We start from the raw sequence: 18021 nt of genomic DNA on the forward strand, positions 1-18021 counted from the left end.
TTTGCAAATAATGCCTTTTTCTTTGGCTACTGATGGTAGTACAGATCCAAATGCAGTTAAACTTGATTGTATAGTTGTCTCTTTCTTTAATGCTCAGAGAGGCCAAATATCAACTCTTCTATTGTCATTGTTAGAGAGTACTGACAACACAGGCGAAAGAATTTTCTCTGTTATTAATATTGATTTGTCTTCTTTAGCCATTCCATGGGAAAATTGCATTTCTTTTTTATCTGACAATGCATACACAATGATAGGGGCAAATAAAGGTTTTGCCAGATTTGTGAAGGACAGGCATTCTTCTGTTTATGTCTCGGGTTGTTCAGGTCATTTCATACCCATCTGTGCACCAAAAGCAGCAGCCCAATTACCAGTCAATGTAGAGAACTTTTTGGTTCTTTTAATTGCTATCTTGATAAGAGTTCTAAAAGTTGAAAGTATATCAGGCTGTTTGCGGCACAGAGGGTTACAAAATTTTGAAATTGTCATTATCCGTTGGCTCTCGCTTCTTCAGTCTATTAATCGAGTTTTTGAGCAGTGGGAAGCTTTGACACTCATGTTTTGTAGTGAGCCCCACCACAAAAATGAGAGCACCAAGCAGTTTGAAACTGTAAAATCTTTCCTACAAGATCCACACACAAAACTGTTTTGCTACTTTCTTCAGAGTATACTTTCTGTTTTTAACTCAGTGAATTTAATTCTGCAACAAGATGCTCCAGCCATACATCTTCTCAGGAGGGAACTTACTGGTCTTTTAACTGACCAATTGGTCAGATTTCTTCAGCCATGTTCTATTCAGTCAGAATCTACCTCCCTTTAAAGTGTTGAATTCAAGAGGAGGAAATACCAGAAAGCCAATGAGGACTTGGTAATTGGAGCAAAAGCCAGGGCATACTTGAAAGATAATGACTCTGATAAAGAGATGTTTTATAATTCTGTAAGAGAGTTTTATATGCCAGCTTGCAGTTGCATTATCAGGAAATTATCCCTTGATTTTGAATTTCTCCATCATGCCAAAGTTGTAGTCATCTCTCTCAGAATGAAGGTTTCCTATTCATCTCTTGAATATTTTCTTCGAAGATTCCCAAGTTTGGTCAAGGAAAGTGAACATGACAAACTTGAAAAGGAATTTTCAGTTTACCAGTGTAATACTTTCCCTGAATATATTGTACATGGACGTAACATTGATGTGAACTGAGGCAACATTGCATAGCTTAAAAACGAAAGTGGACAAATTAAGTATAAAACCTTAAGTAATGTTGTATTTGCAGTATTAAATGTACCTCACAATAACTCTCCCACAGAAAGAGTTTTCAGTGTTGTGAGGAAAAATCAGACAGAATTCAGGCCTACGTTATGTATATCTAAACTGGAATCGCTTATGGTTCTGAAGACAAAAATGTCATCTCAAGGGGAAGTATGTTTCAAGAAAACCTATACTGAAAAGCAGCTGCTGGGTGCAACACAAGCTAAAAAGAATTTTATCACAGAACTAACAGGTAATAAGCAAATTTTATTATGTAATATAATATATTTTAGAATAGATTGCTGTTGAGAAGGCCAAATGGGGTGCTTTGGATTTGACTTTAAACATTTTGAGGGGGGTGGGGCGCGAATTAAAAATGGGATTACTGATAACCCACTTCAAAGGTTGACACATCTGCACTTTATTTTATTTATTCCTTCCCCATCGTCTTTGATTCATCTGATGACCTTGCTGTCTGTTTTGCAGTGCACATACTTACTGAACAGGGAACATTTTAATTGGAGCTAGGATACCTCCCACTTCCCTCTCAGAAAGCTAGCGCACAGTGAGCCATCTGGTGACGAACGAGAATAGCACTTACAGTAGACGAACGGTAAAGTATCCTCAAATTCAAACCGTCATTATGAGAGAAATCTTCCTCATGGATAGACATGGTATCCCTTCTGAAGATGTGATGCAAAGTCTCCACAAACGTAAAGAATTTCTCTTTGATTTTTGACATGGCAAAAGCCCGAAAGCTGCAATATCCATTACATTAAATTGTCGGCCCACTATGTTGCTCTGAAAATTGAATCGCTTGAATTTTAAAACTTGCTGTCAAATTTGAACACTTCTCCACACCTCACCTGTAAGCAAAGTCACGCTTGTAAGCAAATTACTATATCACAATACTCTGGACTTAATTTTATACCTTAAATCTCGCGCATTCCGTATACTGATATACTGAAAGCGGAGACCGCTCAACAGTCCCACATTCTATCTAGTTTATTAGGCCATTCACCAAGCAAGGGGAGAGAGTTGCTGTGACTAATAATAATAATAATAATAATAATAATAATCGTATGGCCTCAGCTACCGTATGCAGACATTTCAATTTGACGCCATCTGGCTCTAGGCCCACTAGATGGCAGACCGAGTAAACCGAAACTCTCTTGGGCATCTCTGGCTGAGATTTAATGCATTTTGTCGGGTAAACACGAAATGTGTCACCAGAGATCTTTTACATGCCAACATCGTACGACATGGAGTGTCGAATGGACTTTTTTCCGCCCTTCAAAAATCCGACTACCTCTGCCGGGTTTGAACCCGCTATCTTGGGATCCAGAGGCCGACACTCTACCACTGATCCACAGAGGCAGCTGCTGCGACTAAGATAAGGGGAGGATTATGGGAGACAGTTCAACCTTTTTCTCAGAGCAGACATCCATGCCACAGGATGTATCTTGCCACATTTATATCAACACAACAATGCAAGATATAAGTGGGGATTATTTTTCTCCCTCATTTCCAAATAAAAAATTAGGATACGTGACGTACGTGATGACGAGATACATGCGAATAAATACAGTACGTTGAACTCTTCCTTAGGACCAACCCTTGTCCTGTTTCTCTATGGGGTTGGGTATGAAGTTAGATGAATCTTTGTAGCAAGTTTTTACGATCGGATAACGTTCCTGACATCAGCCTCATCAGGGCAGTAAACGAGATGAAATGAATGACGTGATATATAATATTAGGAAGAAAGAGGGTGAAACCTGGTGCCGGCACATAGCCTACTCCTATCGAATAGTACCAAGGGGTCTGCTCAAGGCTTTACATCCCCATCTAACAGACGAATCACCGTCAGCAGCATCATTTGCAGAAATGTTTGGAATTGAATCCAGACTTTTGGCATGCAATAGAGTGATTAAAAATTGTATACCACCACCTCCCTTACCCTGCCAGCCAACATTCTGATTGTGAAATTTTTTTTTTTACCAACATGACTCAAACCAGTAATCACAGTGCCAGACCATATAGATTTCATGCCTTAGTGATGATGGCTACCAGGCGAGCTCCTTAGGGCATACAGATGATAGAGCAGAGTGGCACATTGGAAGCATGTTGGGCCCATAACCCAGAGGTCCGTGGATCAAAAATCTATGATGCACGAGCAATACTTTGTATCTCCCAATGCTCTTCCTATCCATTATATTCCCTAAGACTGGTCCCGCCTCCCAGCCACACGAGGATATGCAGTCCATCAGAACAACGTTTGTTGTGTTCATTTTCCAATGCCTATGTGTAAAGGAAAATAAACCTTACTGTACCATGCTGTAGGAATGTATATTTTCATGAAGTATTTACACACTCCTACAGTATAATGCATTTAAGGTCCACTTTCCTTTACACATAGGCATAGGAAAATGTACACAACAAACGTTGTTCTAATGGACTGCATATCCTTGCGTGGCTGGGAGGCGTGAGCAGTCTTAAGGACGACAACAGATCGAACAAACATTGTGGGATACGAGGTATTGCTCGCCCACCATCGAAATAGACTAGTTACAAATTGAGTCATTAAAGATAGGAACCTGAAAAGGAAGTCATGGATGGATAAGCATGAACACAGGTCAGTGCGGAAAGAGGAGGCAAGGACAAGAACAGTCTCCACATCTTTGTACTCTGTCGTCTTGAAATTGGCTCCCTCTTCATCAGTTGCAGTTCTTCAAAATAAATCTCTTCTCAAATACAAGTTTGTTGTATCATCCAAGCTTCATCAAAAAGGCAGACATCAGCGCTCATTGAGGGGCCATTTTGACAGAATTTGTCATGATGTGGCAGATGTAGAACATGAAAAAAACTGGATAGACACAGGAAAAGGGAAGAGACATAAGATAAAAATGAATACAGGCAATGATCAGTCAGTCACTACTGATCTGTATTTAAGGTAGTCGCCCAGGTGGCAGATTCCCTATCTGTTGTTTTCCTAGCCTTTTCTTAAATGATTGCAAAAAAATTGGAAATTTATTGAACATCTCCCTTGGTAAGTTACTCCAATCCCTAACTCCCCTTCCTAAAAAGGAATATTTGCCCCAATTTGTCCTCTTGAATTCCAGCTTTATCTTCATATTGTGATCTTTCTTACTTTTAAAGACACCACTCAAACTTATTCCACGCCATCTCTCCACTGAAAGTTCTGAACATACCGCTTAGTCAAGCAGCTCGTCTCCTTTCTCCCAAGTCTTCCCAGCCCAAACTTTGCAACATTTTTGTAACACTAATCCTTTGTTAGAAATCACCCAGAACAAATCGTGCTACTTTTCTTTGTATTTTTTCCAGTTCTTGAATCAAGTAATCCTGGTGAGGGTCCATACACTGGAACCATACTCTAGTTGGGGACTTACCAGAGACTTATAACTGGGCAAGTTGGGGCCATGCGGTTAGGGGCGCGCAGCTGTGAGCTTGCATCCAGGAGATAGTGGGTTAGAATCCCACCGTCAGCAGCCATGAAGATGGTTTTCCATGGTTTCCTATTTTCACACGAGGCAAATACTGGGGCTGTATCTTAATTAAGGCCATGGTCGCTTCCTTCCCAGTCCTAGCCCTTTCCTATCCCATCATCGCCATAAGACCTATCTGTGTCGGTGCGACGTAAAGCAAATAGTAAAAAAAAAAAAAAAATCCCAGAGACACTTATATGCCCTCTCCTTTACATCTTTACTACAACCCCTAAATACCCTCATGACCGTGTGCAGAGATCTGTTATAATAGATGGCAAAAAATTGTAATGGTTTAGAACAGACAGACGAATTCAACAAGGAAGTGTACTTTCACAGTGCTCTTTTAATATACTGATGGACTACATATGAGGGAAGTTCACCAGTGGTCAGCAGCAAATGATGTGAAAGTCATAGCATATGCAGATGATGTGATAATATGGAAAGAAAATTATAAAAAATTGGAAGAACAACTAAATACCTGGCAGAGGACAGTTGAACAAGCAAGTGAGGTAATGAATATCAGTAGAGAAAACAGAGAAATGAAGGATGTTAGGTGTAATTGAAAAATTCTTAAAGAAGTAGATGCTTTTAAATACCTAGGAAGGAAGCTAACTGGGGAAGGAAACATCAAGAAAGAAATTTTGGAAAGGATAGGAAATTGCTCAAAATTTTATTACTGTGTATTGGAAATTACGTACCAAAGCAAAAATCATTATATATAAATCAAGTTATTTGCCAATATTGACCTATGGATCAGACTGTTGGATTTGGTCAAAGAAAGATCTGAGTAGATTACAAGCGAGAGGGATGCACTTTCTGCGAGGGATCTTGGGTAAAACGAGGAGGGACAAGATAAGAAATTAAACAATATGAAACACGCTACAGATCAACCCCCTAAAAGAAACTTTGAAGAGAAATAGGCTGAGATGGTTTGGCCACGTCGAGAGAATGGGACAAGAAAGATTACCAAGAAGAGCTGTGGAATGGACAGAATCTGGAAGAAGACCAATTGGTAGACCACGAACAAGATGGAGGGATCAAGTGGAGGATGACATAAATGGGAAACGGTGATGAATGATAGAACGATAGATTGTAGGGGGAAAAAAAGAGAAGATTGGAAGAGGGTCTGTAAACGACCTGCATAAGCAGAAACGTATCAGGAAGAAGGACAGGCAGTGAAAGACTAGAACACTTTTCAGACATCAGGAGAAAAGGGTGGTAATTTAAGTAGTGGTAAGGTGTGAACAAGTAACAAATCAAGTCGTATGGAGAGAGGATAAGCAATGACGGGTCAGTGTGATAAGGAGTCTCCACATCCTCATATAGATGAGCTAACTCTATGTTGAACTCTTCCTTGAGACAATACGTGGTATGTTCAACATTAAGAGCCCTTCACAGATAGAGTGAAAGTATAACCCAGTGAATGAACTGGAAACTATCAAAAATTGTACTTAAACATTGTTTGTATTGATATCTATTCTTACTTACAGGACATAGTTGTTGGACTAATCCTTGCCTTGCTACTCATGGTACCTCTTGTTCCCATCGTGGATGCTCTGGACTATTACCTTCTCACTGGACGCTGGTCTCCGTTTATTCTGCTCTTGATCTCCATACTACTGGTAGTGTTTTATCCCAGCAGTGACCGGTGGACTCCCACTCGGTGAGTTTATATTGCGTAATTAGTTTTGTTTTCCTCACAGTTTGTTTTTACATTGTACTGACACTGATAGGTCTTATGGCAACAAGGGGATAGGAAATGGCTGGGAGTAGGAAGGAAGCCACTATGGCCATAATTGGAGAGCTCAAGCACCATCTGCCACATTTTGAGTAAATGAAGGATAAAGTCAACAAGGGATTTACAATTATAGCAGCTTTCAAGATCATTTATTGAACCACTTGGACAATGAGAAAAGTATCCACTTTCTTAATAAAAAATATTCCAAAGTATGCATATCAGTACTACAAATTCTACAAATTATGCCCTCAAAGATATAACTATAATATGCCCTCTGACAGTCAGCATGGTTTTAGGGTGTAAAGATAATGGGGAGATTTTGTTTGCTCTTTGGATAATTGCACATACCCTAGGAATTAAAATATATGCCTTTGAAACTGAAAGTTGAAACTGGTCTCCAAGAGCAAAGTGTACTATCCCCCATACTAGTCGTCATAGTCATGAATGAAACAGAGATTGGGTGGACAGGCAACAAAAGCCATGTTGTTTGCAGATGATATGGCGATAGGGGGTGAGGATGAAACAGAAGTGCAAAAACAAGTAGATGTATGGAATCGAAAGAGAGAGAAATTTGGGATGAAAGTAAGCACAGAGAAAAGTAAAACAATAAGTGATGACAAGGGGAAGGAAGGAAGGAAGGAAGGAAGGAAGGAAGGAAGGAAGAAGAAAGATAAAACTGAATGGTAAAATTCTGGAAGTGGTTAAAAGTTTCAAGTACTTGAGAAGTGTGATCACAGAAAATGGAAAGATAACCGAGGAAATTGGGAAAAAATACAACAAGCAAACGGCTTCTACCAGAGTGTAAGTGGTATTTTGTGGAACCAAAATGTCCCAAAGAAATGTAAGAAAGTATTATATTTAACCTATTATGAATCCATACTAACTTATGCAGCTGGATCGTGGACTAACACAAAACGACAGGAGAGTAGAATACAGGCAGCGGAGATGAAATTCCTAAGAGGTATCGAGGGCAAGACCAGAAAGGATAGAATTAGAAATGGAAAGGAAAAGGACAGGAATATTGAAACTTCAAGACAGGATAGAAACAACAAATATGGGCATATGATGAGAATGGGAGAAGTGAGAGTGCCAAAAAAAAGCTTTTTCAGGGAAGTTAACAGGAAAGAGACCACGAAGACTCCGAAAGAGGTGGACAGATTCAGTGTGGGAGTGCATAGAGAAGAGGGGAGGAAAACCAGAAGATGTACTTAAGAAAGGAGAAGAGTGGTGGAGGGAGAGGCAGCGATGGAGGTCCTTGAATCACAGCCCAACCCGGGAAGCTGGAAACGGGAAATGGAGATGATGATGATGCCCTCTTCATCCTGATCTGCGATTGCCTCCACTGTTGCCAGATTTCTGTAGAACTGATGAAGAATAGGAGGGATAGACTTCAACAGCTTCGATAGGTCAGTCTATTTTGCAGTCATTGTCCTGTGTCCTTGAGAATACAAGAGTGGGCAACCAACTGTTCTCTTACTCAGATCAACGGTCACTGGAACAAGTTCTTGAAAGTTGTAAAAAGCTGTGTCACCTCTGGCACTGAGCCACTCAATTAAAGTGCAGCCCCAGCATTTATTCCTGTTGAAACGGAGTGTATTAGTACAATGTGATTGAGAGTATGATGGTACACTTTATTCATAGGTCAAAAATTAACAATTCATCATGTGGAAATTGCTGATTAAATTGTATTTGTGTTCGAGAAAAAGCTGCCCCGCATGGAAGAATCTTCCGAAGGGAACTATTTTCCTTAGGGAAAAGTATAGTTATGGAGACTGTCAATAAATAACTCTCCCTTCACAATAAATAGAATGAGTAATAACTCAGCTGTACTCCTAATTATGACTGTTAGAGTTGGGCCACGGTAACTGTGATGTCAGAGGCCACTGCTACGACTGATCGAAGAAACATTAGTTTATATTTCAGTGAGCCAGTACATGTTAGTGTTCACAGCTGGCTGCTGTCTTGCCTCGCATAGCCTCTCTGCACGTTCCGTTCCCACTGTGATGCTCGCTCAGAGACGCACTGAAGTAGAAAAGATTGTAGTGAAGGTGTTTGGCTATTCCACGCATGTGCAGAATCATTCTGCCTCTTTTTTCCATCATATGTCTTCCTCCCACTATGACAGCCACAAGTTACACAACTACTGGGGTCCATCTTACTTCAATAACATGAATAGAAAGTGAGTTTGTTCTTCTGTCAAAAATCACATCAAAATCACTTTATTTGCAAATGAGGTGTCTACCTCGGTGGCAAATGGTACACAAAAATACATTATTATCAAGCACTAAATTTTAAATTAACAAGAGAAGACGACATTTTCCAAAAACACAGTATTATACAATTTACACTAACAATTTTTCTATTAGTCACACAGCTCATCCTTAATAAATTTACATTATTTACAAAATTCTACCCATAATATCTTCTGTACTTACAAACATAATCAACTCGTATGTGCAATTACTTAAGTATGTGGAATTGCTTCAAATAATACTATACAACTGCTATAAGATTAAAATTTACATTGCATTCATGCATTTATTTATTTATTTATTTATTTATTTATTTATTTATTTATTTATTTATTTATTTATTTATTTATTTATTTATTTATTTATTTATTTATTTATTTATTTTATTTTTGGAACCTAACAAGCATAACGACCTGATGCATCTTAACCAGAGCACCTTTTGCCACTGCTTTAAAGAGTTCCTTACTCTTTATTCAGATCTAATCAATTTTACCCACGTACTGCATACAATCTTAACACTCATCATCAGTTAAGTCTCCAGTTTCCCACGTGCGGAGTATGAGCCCGTGCCACTTCAGTCGATTCAGGTACCATTCTTCTTCCTGTAGGGTCTACTTGTTCCAGTCCACTCCTCTATGTTCTAGATCTTTTTGACTTGTTCGATCCATCTCTTTCAAGGTGTGCCTCTAGGTCTTTTGCCATCTAAGGTTTTCTCCAACCATTCCTTAGCTATGAGCAAGAATCCATTCTCATTACATGGCCATACCATTTCTATCTAGATCTGATTATGGTATCACACAACGATTCTCTTATTTGAATCTCTTAGCGAATCCTCTCATTGTGGACTTTATCTCTCCTGGTTTTTTGTAGCATTGTCCAGAGGAATTTCATTTCTGCAGCTTGCAGCCTACTTTTATCTCCGCCTGTGATAATACAAGTTTCAAGGCCATATGTTGTTATGGACAAAAAGTAAGCTTGATAAAGTGTTCGTTTGGCCGGTTTTGGAATCTGGCTGTCCAAGAGAAGGCTTCTAACCTGATGGTAAAGGACACCTCCTCTTTGAACTCTGTTTGTGATTTCAGCATTTGATTTGATCGATTATCTTCAATCAGGACACTACCAACGTATTGAAAGTGGTTAACTTCTTGTAATTTCTGTCCGTCTACTGTGATATTTGCTCCTGACTTTTGTCTGTTGACTGTCATAACTGTTTTCTTAAGTTTGATTTTTAGTCCAAATTCTTTAAAATGACAATTCCAAGCATTAATCTTTCCTTGAACTTCTTCCTCATTACCTCCCCAAATCACCACATCATCTGCATATGCAAATGCCTTGAATGCACTGTTTTTGCTGTGCTGTTTCACTCTTTTCATTATCTCATCCATCACTGTGACGAAGTGCTGCCTTGTTGCACTCCTTTACTTGTTACAAACCAGTTGGAATAGCCATTTTGTATCCTTACACATCTCTGGCAGTGTTTGTACGTTTTTACTGTACTGATGAGAGATACTGAAAAGTTTCTCCTTCTTAAGCAATCCCAAGGTTTATACTTCAGTATGCTGTCATAGGCTTTTTCTAGGTCCAGAAAGACGAAAACGACATTTTTTTCCCCTTTCCCAATGTTTTTCCATTATCATCTTAACAACAAAAATGAGATCTGTTGTTGATCTGTTACTTCGAAACCCGAATTGTTCTTTCTCATGCTGTGGTTCAATGATCTTTTCTCTATCATTTTCTCCATCAATTTAATTCCATGATACAGGAGTGTGATTCCTCTATAATTGCCACATATTCCTCTGTTTCCTTTCTTGAAGAGGGGATGCTATACAAACCTTAGTCCAGTCATTCGGGATTTTTTCTTCATTCCACACAGCAGTCATCACTCTAAATCAGGGCCTCTCAGGGTACATGTGCCGTGCTGAGAGCAATTTTAGAGCCTTCTTTAAATTACAATCAGAAATAGGCCTACTCATACGCAATCTGGTTTTCGTACAAGTCAAAGCAGGAAAAAATACCTTTCACATATGCATGTGGAACCAAATATAGAAATAATCTTAGCTGCTTCTCGATGCAGTTTAGGAAAGTCTTCCTTCGACAAATTCTCGTAGAATTTGAGCTAAGCCTTTGTATTGGAAAATCTTTTTGATTAACTTATCACATAATTCTTGTCTCATGGATTAAGCATTTGGCTTTATCGTCACGACTGACAAAGAAATACGAAAGTTCCCAGTTCTATTGAAATAAACTTTCGGAAGTCTTTGCTTTCTTTGAAACAGGTTGCTCCATTATTATGCTGTTGTCTTGCGCGTATCTATTTCACTGATAAACAAGCCGTCTATCACCGAAGCTTCGTTGCTCTCAGCGCCCTACACCATCAGAGTCAAGCCGAGTTGAGCCGACGGAACGATGCACAGTGCACGGAGTCTCTGCGCCTCAATGTGCACGCGTGAGATTTTGAGCATTTGAGAGGCCCTGCTCTAAATAGCCACTGAATCCATGAGTTCCAGCAGCTTTAATCATGTCTGAGCTCACCTCATCAAAGCCAGGTGATCTGCCTTTGCTCATTCTGTTCAGAGCATTTTCAATCTCAAACCAAGTCAATGGGGCTTCACTTTTTCCAACCTTGTTCACAGTATCCAATTCCAAATCTTCTTTAGTGATTTCTGCTGGGTCTGTTCCATTATACAAGGAAGAAAAATGCCTTCTCATCTCTTCCTGAACGTCTTCCTCTCTCCACGTTATAATTCCATCACCCCTTTCCAATGCTTTAATTGGTACATGATTAGTTCTTCTGTTTTTCACATTTCTGTATATAAGTTTCTTATTTCCTTTACTGTCTTCTATTAATTTGTCAGTTAATTCAAGCTAATTTTTCTCTTTCTCAGATTTAATTACTCTCTTTGCTCTGAGTTTTAGGTTGATATACTTCTGTTCTAGTTAAGCAGACCCGGCCAGCAGCTGGAAACTGCAGATGATGATGATGATGATGATGGCGATGATGACTTCTGTTCTAGTTCTGTCAGTTTTACGTAATCCTTATCTGCGCGTTTTAGGTTCTCTCTTTCTCGTCCTGCCATATTCACATCCTTTATGGCTTGCTGAACAGAATCATTCCACCAAGAAGTTTCCTTTTCTTTTGGTATAAAACTTGTTTTTCTTACAATACCAACAGCTGAGCTTACAAGTATTTTCTTGAATCGGGTTCATTCCTTTTCTCCCGTTTCTATCTCATCTGTCGGGAACTGGTCACGGATCCTTCTTTGGTATTCTTCCATTTTTTTTTTGTTCCTTCATCCAATTTCCTCACCCTTATTTTGGGTTTTTGCCTGGTCTTCACATTTTCCACTGGGATGTTTCTAAAGGTTCCCATCGGTAATCTGCATGTGCTGTCCAAGCTTTCTCCTGGCAATACTTTCACATCAGTGATAAACAAGCCGGCTTCCTTATCAGAGATAATATAATTGATTAAAGATTTCTGCTGGCCATCCGAGCTGTATCTTGTTACTTTATGGCTGGGTCTTTTCTGGAAAAAGGTGTTCTTAATTATGAGGTTACTTCTTAAACAGAAGTCCAGCAGATCTTCACCTTCTTGGTTCCTGTTTCCAAAGCCATTTGGACCAATCACATTTTCATACCCTGTTCTATCAACACCAACTTGGGCATTCAAATCTCCCATCATGATTATATTATTCTCTTCAGTATGCTCAGGAATGTGTCTTTCTCCTCTAAGTACACCCAGATTGAGGGGCATATACTTGGATTATGGTTAGGACCTCTTTCCCCATTTTCCATCTTAGCTTAATTATTCTGTTACTGACATGTTCTACATCCGACACTATGTCAGTGTTCTTACTGATGACGAATGCTACGCCATTACAGGGTTCCTTTTCGTGTCCTCACCAATAGATCTTATAACCCTTCCTCAATGATTTTACACCTTTCCCTTTTCATTCTTTCTCACTCAATACTAGAAAATCAAACTTTCTCCTTTCCATCAGGTCCACTAGTTCTTCACATTTTCCTGTCAGGGTTATAATATTTAATGTTCCAATTTTTTTTTTTTTTTTTTTTCTCATGTAGATTTTGCTCTTAGCATATCTTCGCTGATTATCATCGGGCTGCCAGCCATCATACTTAGCAGAAGTATGTGAGGATGTTGCCGTATTCGGGACTTGAATTCCATTGTATCAGAGGCTCTATTTAGTTTTGAAAGTGGACACCAATTACTCTCCTGTTGACTTGCTGGGCCTAACACAAAAGAGGATTTTTTTCTGTCAAGGCCATCTCCCTTAGCCTTTAGCAGTCTCCTTACACATCTACAAGCAAGTCAGCAGCTTTTTAGTGAATTTATGTGGCATTTCCTCCACAAAGGTTTCACTCAACCTCCTAAGGAGAACTCCTCCCCCCATAGTTGTTTGTTCATCCTTAGTTTGCCAGGTTTGGTATTACATATAAATTATAAACATAAACATTTTCCACCTATTCAATTGAATACTACATAATATATGTAATCTCAGTTCAATACGGACCAATAACCCTTGAGGTTTGGTATTAGCCACCTGACCCTCGGCCAGACAGTTGCAGGTTGTACTGTCTACTGTCACATACGGTAGCAGGATTGCTCCTGACCTGATGATATTTGAGCACCTGTCTACTTTGAAATTATGGCACATGTTGAAATGACTAGAAAGATTTTGTCATTGATTTTCTCTGTTATTTCCAAGTTTCCTTTACTTTCCTTTCGGATAAATATGACTTGAGAACACAATCGCCCAGACACAAGATACTGAACAGTGGCTTGAAGGAGGAGATTAAATGTTCCTATTGACATACAAGTAAGCTGTGGGCAAGAGACAACAGTTCACAAACTGTGAATGGGCAGAAGTATCCTGAATTTTCACAATTTAGATGATGATAACCAAAAATGTTTTAAATAAAGAAAACACTAAACTGTTATCATTTAGGAGCAGTATAAGTGATGATTTAAAATAGTCACAAAATCTTTTAAAATCTCCACTATGACGTGGTCTGGATTCCAAGTTAAAGTTATTGCGTGTTAATTTCTTGAAACTATGTTTCTTCTTATGTTATTCAGTGTCTGGAATGGCTTTATAGTGCAATATTTATTTAATGTGTACTCTTCTGGGGCTCCAAGCTACCCCATGTGAGCAAATAGGGGAGAAGAAATGAGCACACATAACTAAAGGTTAATACCTACTGGACTTGAGATGTCAGAATATGACCTAGTATGAAGTTTGACAAGATACAAATAATAACCATGAAATGCACTAAGTGTTTAGCGGCACTTTGTAGTGCTTTCCCATCGGATCAAGCCCTGGCAGACTCTTTCTATTCCTTAAACTTAAATTCACCCTGAAAGGATGAAAAAAATCGCTGGCAGAACTGCACATGGTCCCCCAAATTGCCTACCAGGACTACTGCCATGGGTGGAAGTGTTGTAGTAACAGAGGAGGGGAATGGGCTGCAGGCAATAAGTTTGGTTATTTTTCGGAACAGACCTCGTATGCCTCTCATGGTTAAAAACAACAGAATAAAAGCAATATATTTCTACATTAACCTTAGTAAAGCATTAACAAAAATTAAGGTTATGATCTTCTTGTCACAATATGATGTCTTTAAGTTGACTTAGGACCTTAGGCAAAGAAGTAAATCTGGAAATGATAGCCAGAATTAGGAATAAATAAATATACAGAAAAGAAATTAAAAAGGAGAAAAATCATTTATAAGACTCACCACTAATGTCTGATGTAGAACAAGCACTGACTTGCTGGAGGAAGCAGGCAGGCCATGTAAACAAAGGAGTCGATAGGGAGAGGAGGGGAGGGGGTAAACAAGGGAGGGGTGAAGGAGTGTCTTGTCTAACGTGGGGCTGAAAGGTGAGGAAAGAAAGACTGCTGCTGAGAGGAGAATTTAAAGAGATTATGAAAGAATTATTTTTATCTGAGACATGATTACTAAAGATAGGAATTAAAAGTCAGTGCTTGTTTCCTATCCACTCCTTTGTTTGCATGGCCTGCCTGCTTCCTCTACCAAGTCAGTGCTTGTTCTACATCAGACATTAGTGGTGAGTCTCACAAATAACTTTTCTCCTTTTTAATTTCTTTTCTGTATATTTATGCATGCCTAATTCTGGCTATCATTTCCAGATTTACTTCTTTGCCTGAGGTCCTAAGTCAACTTAAAGATCATAACCTTAATTTTTGTTATTATATATATGTTAATGTTATAATTATTCCTATGACATTGTCTTTGTCTGATATACATAAGTTTTAGTTATCACATAATTTGTTTAATTTTTATTTGGCTGAAGATGGCCATTAAGTGGCTGAAACTAGTCCCAACACTTATGTAATATCATTTACTTGATATATTGTATTGAAAAGGTGGACCCTCTTGTCAATTTATTCTTATAATTGCACTTCATTATGGAACAAAAATCAAATTTATAGTTTATAACAAGATTGAAATGGTATGGCCATGTAATGAGAATGGATTCTCGCTCAGTAGCTAAGGAATGGTTGGAGAAAACCTTAGACGGAAAAGATGTGGGGGCAGACCTCAAAAGAGATGGATTGAACAAGTCAAACAAGATCTAGAACATAGAGAAGTGGATTGGAACCAAGTACAGGAAGAAGAATGGAATGGTACCTGAATCGACTTAAGTGGCGAACGCTCACACACCGCATCTGGGAAACTGGAGACGGTTAACTGATGAGGATGAGATTTAGAGCAATATTACAAAATAATGCAGTGTTCAATACACAAGAATTTCAACTACCTGCACCCACACACTCACATTTCAAAAGTAGGCCATTTCATGAACTGATCAAGAAAATAATCTAATTCACATATTTTTGTGTGTGTGTGTGTGTGTGTGTGTGTGTGTGTGTGTGTGTGTGTGTGTGTGTGTGTGTGTGTGTGTGTGTGTGTGTGTGTGTGTGTGTGTGTGTGTGTGTGTGTGTGTGTGTGTGTGTGTGTGTGTGTGTGTGTGTGTGTGTGTGTGTGTGTGTGTGTGTGTGTGTGTGTGTGTGTGTGTGTGTGTGTGTGTGTGTGTGTGTGTGTGTGTGTGTGTGTGTGTGTGTGTGTGTGTGTGTGTGTGTGTGTGTGTGTGTGTGTGTGTGTGTGTGTGTGTGTGTTCAGTTTTTTTTAACTGAGGCAGGGTACAAACTACAATTCTGTTCTTTGTGGTACAATTATCTTCTACTCATCCATATATTCCAGTATTTTTAATACAGAATCTGTGTTTTAGAGGTGATACAACCATTGTCCTGAGCGTTTCGGTGGGAGTTCACATCGGTGCTTGGATCAACTATCAGCTGGGAAATATGAGAGTATCTCCTCTTACTCCTCCATACGCAATCATCTGGCCATCGTATTCTATGCTGGGGCTTGGTGCTCTAAGGACAGTCATTGGCTTCTGTGGCATCATTGCCACTAGAGCAATGTGCAAATCTGCTTCTTATGCAACTATCTGTGCTCTTCTTCGTCTCAATTCCAAAGAACTAAAGCAGTCCGAGGACAGCATTGAAAACCGTCAGAAGATACTTGTCGAACTTAGTTATAAGTTTATTACTTACATATTGTTGGGTTTCAATACTGTCTATTTATTACCAAATGTGTTCAGACTTATAGGCATTGAAAGACCTACATTTTATACAGAAATCTGAATTTGGAATTTATTGTTCTTGCTTTGATTACATCCAGCTAGAAATTTTGGTACTCTTTTTTGCCTGTATGCCATTTATGCTGTATATACAAATAGTTATTCCCTCTCTATTCTACAAAAATTTTCTGAGGAGCAAATGTTTATTTTGTTAATTATTCAGTATTTAAGGAATTCTGTGTGAATGTACGTATAATTCCTCCAGAGAGTTCATGTTAATTTATGTCCATTCACTGTATTTTATGGTCATAGTATTTGTATAAGATAAACACCTTAAATCCAGGGTGATAAAGGAGATGAAAATGTTACTAAATTCTATCCTACAAAATTTTACAAGCACAGTATGACATAATTGTATGTCAGAGAATATTTGTTTATAGCTTGTTATTAATCCCCACTGTACCACCACAGTTCAGCTGAACTATTCAAAGAAATACAGTTAAACTGTAGTTCACAATTGGAAGTCTTAAAACATTCTTTCTGTAGTGTTGCCTCATTATGCTTGTAAAATTTTGCTGGACAGTATTTAGTCTCTTAACAGTTTCATCTCAGTTTTTGCCCAGGATTCATGTATTTGTAAGTTATGAGAACAAATTTTGCTGCACATTAATTCATTTTATTTGTATGTTTGTAATTGTTTGTATAATTTAATTATATTTTGTCATGTTATGTATATCACCAAATGTGTTTGATGTTATCTACTGAATTTCTAAAATTGTTCTGTGCGTCTCAAATATGGTAACATTATTAGATGTAATTCTTCACTGTGACTTCATATTTGTTTGGAAACAAAAAAGGAGAAGGTAATAGCATTCAGAATTCTCTCCCTTGCTCATAATTTTGAAAAGTTCCAGGTATCTCTTTCCAATGCTGATGACGGCTCAGTGAGCCAAAACGTGTACATTTTTAAAAATATAATATGTTAATCAAGTAATTTATAAGATTACATTATGTAGTATTGAATAGGTTGAAACTTTATATTTTGAGATATTACAGTCAATACAGACCTTGAAAATATGAATTTCATTTCTTGTAAAGTTCCAGGTAAGTTTGAGGGTAAAATGTTCAGAATTGTTTCAAAATTTAAAGAAGCCAAAAGGTGTTTTATTTGAAAAATGTTTCAAAAACTTACTCAATTTATTGAACTTTACTCGTGATCTTTATTTCGTTTGATGGAAAATATTATGTTTCATGTTCTTTCCCCCATAATTTTTTACAAAAATATTAAAACCTTTATTTTTATTGCTATCAGAAAAGTTTGGAACAACATAGCTGCCATTTCATAGAAAATTTTTAGAATTTACATACAGTTTGTCTTTGGGTGACATTGTTGAGAACATTTTTGGAGTCTGATAAACCTTACTATTCAATATCCATCAGTACTCGGATTGGAAGTGGTGAAAATGATGCAATTAAATCCTCAAGTATCCAATATTATGAAGGTCGTAGGCAAGTAGAGTTGGTGTAAACAATGATAAAATAGAGGTTTTTGTATTAAGCAAATAACTGAAATTATAATTAGTATACCATTAAGTTTCTTTAGAGAGTTACATTCAAACGACACCTTATAATACTAATTTTTTGTTACAAGGAGCATTAAC

At 38.2% G+C, this 18021-nt stretch overlaps 1 protein-coding gene across 2 annotated transcripts in view; it reads left to right on the forward strand.

The window, feature by feature from the left end:
- LOC136881092 (sphingosine-1-phosphate phosphatase 2) overlaps positions 1 to 17528 on the forward strand; it is a 68554-nt gene extending 51026 nt beyond the window's left edge. For both annotated transcript variants that reach the window (XM_067153713.2, XM_067153714.2), the window contains 2 exons: positions 6237 to 6409; positions 16007 to 17528. In XM_067153713.2, coding sequence (XP_067009814.2) covers positions 6237 to 6409; positions 16007 to 16424 — 591 coding nt within the window. In that variant the 3' untranslated portion in view covers positions 16425 to 17528. The remainder of the gene's footprint in view (positions 1 to 6236; positions 6410 to 16006) is intronic.
- Positions 17529 to 18021: the final 493 nt, after the last annotated feature.

This window comes from Anabrus simplex, chromosome 9, assembly GCF_040414725.1.
Source record: "Anabrus simplex isolate iqAnaSimp1 chromosome 9, ASM4041472v1, whole genome shotgun sequence".
Classification (NCBI taxonomy): Eukaryota; Metazoa; Arthropoda; class Insecta; order Orthoptera; family Tettigoniidae; genus Anabrus; species Anabrus simplex.